The 8,969-nt window shown below is 51.4% G+C and overlaps 3 protein-coding genes; 1 reads left to right on the top strand and 2 right to left on the bottom strand.

The window, feature by feature from the left end:
• Positions 1-5,322: 5,322 nt before the first annotated feature.
• On the bottom strand, positions 5,323-5,742 carry CHC_T00005031001 (hypothetical protein). XM_005716377.1 is given in 2 exon segments: positions 5,323-5,457; positions 5,458-5,742. 1 exon segment carries the CDS (start codon positions 5,740-5,742, stop codon positions 5,458-5,460), a length of 285 nt encoding a protein of 94 aa, XP_005716434.1. The 3' UTR covers positions 5,323-5,457.
• A 1,376-nt stretch (positions 5,743-7,118) lies between these two features.
• Positions 7,119-8,312, bottom strand: CHC_T00005030001 (hypothetical protein). The gene has a single exon (XM_005716376.1). The coding sequence runs from the start codon at positions 8,310-8,312 to the stop codon at positions 7,119-7,121; it is 1,194 nt and encodes a 397-aa protein (XP_005716433.1).
• Positions 8,313-8,317: 5 nt separating this feature from the next.
• On the top strand, positions 8,318-8,955 carry CHC_T00005029001 (hypothetical protein). XM_005716375.1 is given in 2 exon segments: positions 8,318-8,539; positions 8,540-8,955. The coding sequence occupies 1 exon segment, from the start codon at positions 8,318-8,320 to the stop codon at positions 8,537-8,539; it is 222 nt and encodes a 73-aa protein (XP_005716432.1). The 3' UTR covers positions 8,540-8,955.
• The last annotated feature ends 14 nt before the right edge of the window (positions 8,956-8,969 follow it).

Here is an 8,969-nt window from a genome sequence, read left to right as displayed (position 1 = left end):
GCAAGATGCTATTGCCGAAAACAGGCACGTTAAAGAAATTGTGCTTAAGGTAGCTTTTTGAATGTTCAATTTAATGTATATATTTTTGCCAAAAAAAGAGCTGTCCTCATATGAGAACAAGGGCTGGTCGGATGGACACTACACCCGAATACTGCAAATAGTGCGGTCTGCACTATTTTGGAACGCCAATTCGAAGCCGAGGTGACGGTATTTACTGCGGTCCGCACTAATATTGATACCGCACTAATTAAGTCATTTCCCTTATTAGTGCGGTCCGCAGTAAATAATTCTGTTCTTAATAGTGCGGTCTACCCTAATTCTGTCTGTAATACCGAATGCAATCTGGACCAATCAGAAGAGTTGAGATTTTTATTGTGTAAGGGTACTGGATATCTCAACGCGCCTTCGCCAGCCACCTGGCCCTCATTCGCAATCACAGGAGCTCCCTCAAAATGGTTTCGATGCCTCTGAATTATGTTCTGTAGCTTGGGAAACAATTGTCTTTCCTCCCACTGCCCATTTGTGTTGAGCGCTAAGCCACATCTGATCATGGCTTTCCGTGCGTAGGTTAGACCCTCGCTGTCGCGTTGTGCGTTAACATCCCGAACAACAGCTGTGGCAAGCTCCAGAAAGTAGTGCTTGCCTGGATTAGGCAACTTGCCAGAAGAAGCCTTAAAGTCACCCGCCATTATGCGCTCCATTTTGTGCTGGTCCCAGCGACAACGCCAAGCATCTTTTAGCTTTTGTATCACAAAGGAATCGGCGGGCTGCAGTAGGTCCGTACAGTTCGGCGGGAAAAACCTCACCTCTGTGTTTATTTCGTTCAACGCTTCCAACATTGCCGCAATCTCACCATGCCCACTGCAGTTGTCCATATACAAAACACGACGCCGGCCGTGCCGAAGCGCCTTAATTACTTTCCGTTCCCTCAGCCACTGCGGTATTACTTCGCGATCCATCCAACCCTTCGGCCCCGAGCGATACGAAACTCCTGCTACATCGTCAGGAACCCGTTGAATTGGGTAGATTATCTTCTTGTTCTGAAAAACCATCATTGATGCTTCGATTCTGGCATCCCTTCCACCAGATATACGTACAATCATTTTCATCCCTTCCTCTCCAGACACTACGTCTGAATACTTTACCTCACCGCAAATTCCCAACGTTCGATGGTTGTGCATGTTGATGACAAAGGGCGTTTCGTCAGCATTTGACACATCGTCCTCATCTAAACGTCCTGAACGAAACTCTCGAGCCACAAAGCCAAGATGATACGCTACTTCCTTCTCGATAAAAGCTTGCTTCTCCTGGAGAAATCATCAATTTGCCTGTTTGAGCGCGACTAACAATTTCGTTCCGCTCCATAAATGCCTGGGTCCAACGCGGTGTGATCATATACTGAATAAATTTTTTTGACAACGTATCAAAACATTTTAGAAAATATTCATCCCTCGTAGAACTTTTTGTGAGCTGTCTCGCAAGATCCCCGAGCAGCTTGGCATTGAACTTGAGTCCGGTTTTTCGAAGCCTGTCAAACTCTTCGAGGAGGTCGGCTTGCAGCGCCATTACCCAAGCAGACCTCTTCCGACCGCGGCCAGGCTTGGCCTTTAGATACCCTTTTGAAGCCACAGCTTATAACCCTGGTAATTGAGTGCGGCACGCAAGTCTTCTCGTCTGCTTCAAGGTACTCGAGGCGTGCTTTCCATAAGCGACTTGCCTTAGAATTGTTCGCCTTTTCGTTGCCACGGAACAGATGGGGAAACTGGCGGACAGCTTTTGAGGCAATGTGATTAGAACCTGCCCTGGAGACCTCCTCAGACATCCACTTGACAATCCTAACGCGATCTGATCGCGTAAGCACACGTTGGACCGCTCTTGTGCGGACCGCTAAGGGCGCGGCTGTGTTGGGCGGCGGTGCCGGAAGGCCGCAGTTGGGTTAGAGTGTGGCAGATGTGGGCGGATCCGCAGAGGAATGATGGGCATCTACAGTAGCTTCTTGTGTTGAAGCTGCGTCTCTTTCGTTCCGCAGGCGTTAGGCATTTTGGAGGGAAGCAATAATAGGAGATGCTGATACCGTCATGACACGAAAGCTGGATCTTTCGGACGGCGGGGTGCAGCTTTGATGTAAGAATGGAAAAGGTAAGCCTTTATATGTGCATAACCGAAACACCACAATGGCGTTTTGTTCCAGATTTGGGTTAGTATCTGTCAAAAATGGCGCGCAGGACAGCGAATTGGCTGCCTTCTGAGACTGCACTATTAGATGTACGGTTTGCAATTAGTGCGGACCGCAGTAATTGCGCCATCGGCGATAGGCGAGAAACATAATTTACTGCGGTCTGCACTAATTTCGAACCCGCACTATATTTTCACCTGCACTATTTGCAGTATTCGGGTGTAGCGGTCAAAGTTGTACATGACATCTTATTTTCAGGAACCAACGAAGACTTGAAGCGCTTGGATAATCAGATATATCAGAAATATAAGGTTGGAAGAATTGTCTCTGGACCTGGTACCTTCATGCTTTATGGAATCACAATCACGCAGGAAGAAGGCACTGTTAGAATTTCTGGTGATGAGAAATTGATGTAATTGGAACCGTATTCGATGTCCCCCCGCCGCTAAGAACTGGAAGAGTCACTAAATGCGGTCGAAATGTTTACGTATGGATCCCTTATCGGTTCTCTTCGATTTATTGGAAGCTCTTCAAGCACTTTTTGCGCCTTTGCTATCAGCTATTTGCAACAGCCCCGGCCTGATCCTCTTGTGAAGACTGTAATATGTCAAAACAATATGCTTCGCAAACTCAAGAAGCTAGGCACCACGATGACGACGTCTCGTCTTCATGGCCAAGGTGAGCTACCGCTAAGTATGTTAGCTGTCTCAGATGGAGGGAGGTTCAAGGACAGAGACGGCAGCCAGATTGGTTTTATAGCCGGTCTTTTCATCGGCAAAATTGATATTAAGTCGACGTTCCACACCTTACGCTGGTCTTCTCACAAATCTTGTCGCCCCATCAAATCTATTGACGCCGCTGAAACTCTTGCAGCTGGTTCCGGCATTGACGAAGGCAAGGTGTTGGATCAAGCGTACCAAGAGCTTTTGAATATCCAGATTGATCTCGTCATGGCTGTGGACTCCAAAGATTTGTACGACTCCCTCTCTACATTCTGCAACGCTACTGACAGATCCATTCATTCCGATGTGAACCTCACTCGGTATGAGTTTGAAACTAAGAAGATCGCTAGTATGATCCGGATTCCTGGACGTCTCAATACTGCTGACCCACTTACAAAACCCGACAGCCCTCTTTGCGATTCCTTACAGTTGGTGATGTTCTCTGGCAAGCTCCCCTTTGACTTTGCAGAATCTCAACATCGCTACAGGGAGCAATGCCTTGGCGAAGGGGGGTTTCAGAAGAAAGTGAACGTAAAACGTGACGTCGCAGCTTTACAAAATTGGTCCGGTGGGCCAAATCTTATGTCTGATCATACGTGCGCAGTGTGCTGGTCTCAGTTGATCATTGACGCACCTTGACGCACGCAGATTCTCAGCTACTGTGACTCTGGAGCACAGTTCGCTCCTACATATAACAGGCTTCTCTTACGTAGAATATAAATAGGCCAGATGCCAAGCTCCTGACATCACTGGACAGGCGATCTAAAACAAACCAAGACCTCATTGCCCCGAACCGTCTCTCCCACCCCTGATCCACCCGAACTAAAAACCCGAACCACAATCCCCCGTTTTGCTACTGTATTGTATCCTTCTCAGTTAGTGCGTTTGCAGTGCCAGGGAATAAAAACGCAGAGTTGAGTGCCGCTGTATGGTGCTCAAGAGTGTACAACACTGCCCTCACAATAAATCCATCTATAGCGGATTTCGAGGAGGACAAAGACACAGCAGGACGTATGTCCTGCTTCCCTTCAATGATAATATACTGGCAACGTCTGCAACAGTACTTACTTACCCATTGCGTCCGTAGGGTGCAATGAAACATAAGAATATGTGGACACTTGCTCCTCCAAGTCCTGAAATGTTTCCTTCTCCGAAGGACCGCGAACGTCAATCACAAAAATGCGCCACAATCAGTCAGTTGCAATAGATAAGGTTCTAGTACACCTGTTTCCCTCAAACGTGCAGGTAGAGTTACTCGAGCCACACCTTTTCTCCTGCATTTGAAGGGCTTGCATGCGTGCCTAACGGCTGCGGTTCAGGTGTTTGTAGCAAAAGGAAGACCTTTCCGGTTCTCGGAGAACCCCACAAACAATTAGTGGCCTAGGCTACATTCTTAAAGGCAACAAAACTCACTGACAAAGGCCGCTTCAACGTCTCTGCTCCGCCTGTGCAACACGTTGTAAAATGTGCAATCCCTCGTCCCGTTGCGCAAGGATAACTCGACGGATGGTATTGAAAGTGCTGCTCCAAGGTCACAGAAGACAAAGCAGTGTCGTAAAATATTGCTCTGTGATGTACTGTTTGAAGGTTGTCGCGTTTTCCAGTAGTTGGGAGATTTTTGCGAAAGGATTCTACCAACTGTTCGTGGATTTGCTATCACGTGCCATCATAACTGTTTGCCACGGCAACAAGTGCCTATGAATAAGACATGACTAGAACGATCAGGAAGGGACTTGAAAGGGTTGGGAATCCCTCGTATGTCCACAGAAGCTCGAGCGAGCACTTGAGATTTGTTAAGCCTCACTTTGAAACTCGGTTGTCGAGGGTTGCTGGATAGGCAAGCAAAACATCTCACTTCGTAACTAGACCCGGTTATGAACGGATCCGAATTGTGATGAAGGTGGGATGTCACAAAGTGTACCGACGACAGCGGCATTGAGTGGATGCAATAAAAGTATTTTGAGGAGGGCTGGGACCGCCTGGCATTGTTAAAATTTATCATAACTCTGGTTTTGCGGATAAAATTTCCGCAGGTCACCGACTGACTAGGTGGTCTCCCTAGTACTGTACTTGGGTACTGTAGGTGCTGCAGTTATCGCGAGCTGACTGTATCTTGATGTTGTTCTATTTTTAGATATTTGCGCATCTCTATCATGAGACACACAGTACCAAGGGTACAGTACTACCTCGTTTCACGATTACTGTGGTCCAATCATCATTTGAACAGGAGCAGGTCTGAATAACGAGACCGTGAGCCGGATCGAGAGCAAACACAACCTCGAGTTTCATTCTCACTGCGTACCGCGATTGCTAATGGGAAATGTACCGCAGTGTTTGCTGGGGCTAGGGGCATTGCTCGTTCCAAGGCGCCACCCGGTTTGATGCCGTGCTCTGGACCATACGAGCTACCAAGGCGCAGAGAGGTGGGTTTCAACGGGGGTTCGTCATGACAAACACCTTTTTATGTTTAATTGAGAGAAGTGTGTCGCAGAATGACAATAAAGAATCAATCTACACAGAGCGCCCTCTCAAGGTCTCTTCCAGACGTTTTACATGCCCCTAAACGCTGACTGGGACGATACCCGGATCCGCTGAGTTCAAGAAGGCCAAGAAGACACAGTCCTTTTTGCTGATGCAAGTAGTCTCATGGACCAGCCCCTGCGGAAACACGGTGCTTTCGCCCTTTCTGAGGGCATTAGTAACACGCCTGGCATCGCCCAAGCCCTCAAATGTGAAAGCGACACTAGCCTTGCCCCTGAGCAGGGTGACTGTCTCGGACGCCCTGGGGTGGAAATGTGTGAACAAGTCCCTCCCGGCCTTGACGGAGACTCTGATGACGGTCATCTGGACGTCCTGGGCGGCGAGCGCAGGGAAGTTGGCCAGGTCGGCAATGGTGGCGGTGTAGTTTGCGGTTTCGATTCGCGTGCCGCGCGAGAAGTTGATGCGGAAGTCGCTGTCGCGCAGCCCGGCGCGGACGCCGGGCGCGGTTTCGAGGCCCAGCGAGGGGATGGAGAAGGAGGCCGCGGAGAGGTGGGCCAGGGCGAAGAGGGTGCACATGGCGAGGGCTGTGAAGAATGACATTTTTCGTGGTGGAGGTGTGTGCGTGGGTGCGTGTGGCTTAGAATGCGAGGCTGGTGTGGCTGTGGGGGGAAGAGTTGGAGTGTGTGCCTATGCGGGCGGGCTTTTATAGACGGATGAGGTGCTAGAAGGAGGGGCGAGGTGCTAGATATACATACGAGACACACGAGGGTGCAGATTCATACGAGACGCAGGAGGGTGCAGATCCACGTGGGCTTTACTAGGGGTGGAGATGGGGACTGAGTGCGGGTTATGAATAGGAGACAAATGGAAGAGGGCGACAGACGTTGAAGGCAACAGTAACGATGCTGAGCAGGACCGGGATGCGGCAACAAGAACAGTTACAATTAGATGCAGCTCGTGCGCTCTTCTACGGCACATATGTCGTTGGGGGCAGGGAAGTGTCTTATAGGGTTTTCACAGCCCTTAAGAAAGGTGACCCGGATGTGTCCTGAGTGCGTTAGAAGTGCATCCAACCGTTTGTTTCCAGGTTCACTGTAATCAAGTCATTTCTCTATAAGTCCAGTATCCACTGTGCATGTATGGACAGTTCTAGCTACAATCCGTTAAATATATAAAGAAGCACTGGACGCCGGACGCCGAACGCCGGAAGCCGATACTCAATTTAAAAAATCATAAGTATCTTCTTCGTTCCGCGCAAAAGCAGTCTACCGGAGGATTACTGAAGGATACTTTACAAACTTCAAAGCTGAGAGCTGAGACGCAGACCGGACGTCGTCCTCGACAACGACGACCAAGGATGATAAGCTATTTGCGGTCATGTACAATACTAGGAGAAACTGCATCTTGCGATTGGCACGGCACAGACACGAGACACGTGTACTGTTGTTTCGACGCCCCATCTTTCCGCCATATCAACGCGCCAGATCAGGACAACTGACCTTCATTCTTCTCTAATAACTGATTCAATAAATGCCTCGCGATCCACTCGCCCCTCACGAGACACGCGAGTCTGTTTCGTGCATCTCACATGCACGCTCGCGAGGCGCTGGTTTCTCCCGTGCCTGTCCTTTCTCCCGGAATGCACGCACGCCCTGAACCAGCAAGCCGGGAAGCGCGCCCGTCATACAATCAATCCAGATCACCGCCTTTTATACACATCAAATACTAAAGCGCGTTTGCTATATTCTACAAACCGCCCCCACCTCCTCCTTGGCGCACAGCCACCTGCTTCCCTTCCTCCCCTCCGCGCAGTACAAGCAGCAAGCCTCTCCGCACGCCTCCGGTTGCATCTCCGCGGCGTAGTTCTGCACGCACCTCCCGCCCGTCAGCCCCGCTAGCTTGCGCCAACACCTCTCCCCCGCCACCAAGCACCGGCACGCCCGCTTTCCGACTACCATCATCTCGTCCAGTGAGCTTCCCATCTCCCCTTCCCCCGAGGTTCCGTCCCTGTCCACCGTCACCTCACCTGTCGCCATTGGTGCCATATACTCCGCCTCAGCGGTTCCCATCGGCGTCACGCTCTCTGTTGCTGGCGTCGGCATTGGCGCCATGCTCTCTGCCGCGGGCGTCGGCATTGGCGCCATGCTCTCTGCCGGGGGCGTCGGCGTAAGTGTCATGTTCTCCGACGCAGATGCATCCATCGGCGTCACGGTCTCTGCCGGAGGCGTGGCGTCTCTACCAGCGGGAGACACCCCACCAAACTGCTCCGGCGTCAGGTCTTCCGGCACGTTTCCATCCTTGAAAGGCCGCGGGGCTTGGTATTCCGAATCCACCCTGCACGGCTCGTACGAGCACACACCTGGTGCGTCGTTGGCCGACATGCACCCGACGTCCGAATATCCACTCATATCATTGTTAAACACCGGCGTGTGTCGCGATTCCAGCGCGGACCCGCCGCTGATCTCGACATACGAGCACGACCAGTAGTCGCCAAAATACCCATAGGGCGTAGGCTCCTGCTGGACGTTGCCCTCGGCTGAGCCGCCGCCGCCGCCATACCACACCCACCCTAGCACGTACTTGCCGTCCGGCACCACGCTCGGGATCTTCACGTCCATCACGTAGTAGCCCTTCGGGTGCGAGTGCTGCTCTCCATCACTTCCGACGAAGCTGAAGCCGAATTGATCAGCCTCCATCTCGTTCGCGGCCGCGGCCTGCGGGTTGGCGCCCCAGCACGTGTAATAGAAGGCGTTTTTGGCGTGTGCGTTCTTGTCCATCATTTTCTCCGGTGCGACGAGCGTGAGACGGATGAACCCACCGGGCCCGTGGTTATTGCGCGTATACTTCATCCGCACTGTCTGCCCGCGTTGGTAGACAGCGGCAGGATTGTCGGGCGAATCAAAGTTGGAATATCCACCCTCAATGGCGCGCATGTCGCATGGTCCGGCGCATGTTTCCACGCCAAATTGCGGCTCACCGCCGAGACGGCATGTCTGAGGAAGAAAGAAGCAGGAAGAGGGAGGGGTTAGAGATGTGTTCGAAGGGAGATGGAGCTGGGGCACATGGAGTCATGGAACGGAAGGCTTGGACTTACCGACGGGGAAATGTTCTGCGGGTCGCTGAGCAACGAATGGGCGAGGACGGCTGGGAGGAGCAGTAGGAGGAAGACGACGAGAGACATCATGGTGCTTGCCGGGGAAATCTTGGAACTGGTATACGGCTCGTAAGGTGGGGAGTGCAGACTGGGGTTGTTTTATATTGTTTACCAGCTCCCTCAGCCGGTAGGAGAGACGGTCGAGTTGACTGGGTGGATACTGGTACGTAACAGCGCCGGGAGAGGATGACGAAATGTGGCATGATGTGAACGAGGGCTACTCGTGTTCCGTGATCTCCAAGTATAGCCTGGGAATTCTCTCCGGCCACGATCACTCCCTCTTTGAGTCTAAGCTAGTGCAGTACTTGTACAGAATAGTGCTGTAACCTTGCTCTCATGGGCCGTACCGCGACGAGGGCGTCGCACAGACGTCAATTATACAGTAGATAAAACAGGTGCAGAAGGGCGCATAGGCGCGCGTACATCTCGCGGGGTA

Source organism: Chondrus crispus, genomic scaffold (genome assembly GCF_000350225.1).
Source record: "Chondrus crispus Stackhouse genomic scaffold, scaffold_265, whole genome shotgun sequence".
In the NCBI taxonomy this organism is placed as follows: Eukaryota; Rhodophyta; class Florideophyceae; order Gigartinales; family Gigartinaceae; genus Chondrus; species Chondrus crispus.
Note: the sequence above shows the minus strand (reverse complement) of the source record. Positions and strands in the feature narration are given on the sequence as shown.

What these genes read in the sequence shown, in the direction of transcription:
- CHC_T00005030001 (XM_005716376.1), bottom strand. Translation starts at nt 8,312, where the DNA reads ATGCGCGCCATTGAGGGTGGATATTCCAACTTTGATTCGCCCGACAAT.
- CHC_T00005031001 (XM_005716377.1), bottom strand. Translation starts at nt 5,742, where the DNA reads ATGACCGTCATCAGAGTCTCCGTCAAGGCCGGGAGGGACTTGTTCACA.
- CHC_T00005029001 (XM_005716375.1), top strand. Translation starts at nt 8,318, where the DNA reads ATGGTCCGGCGCATGTTTCCACGCCAAATTGCGGCTCACCGCCGAGAC.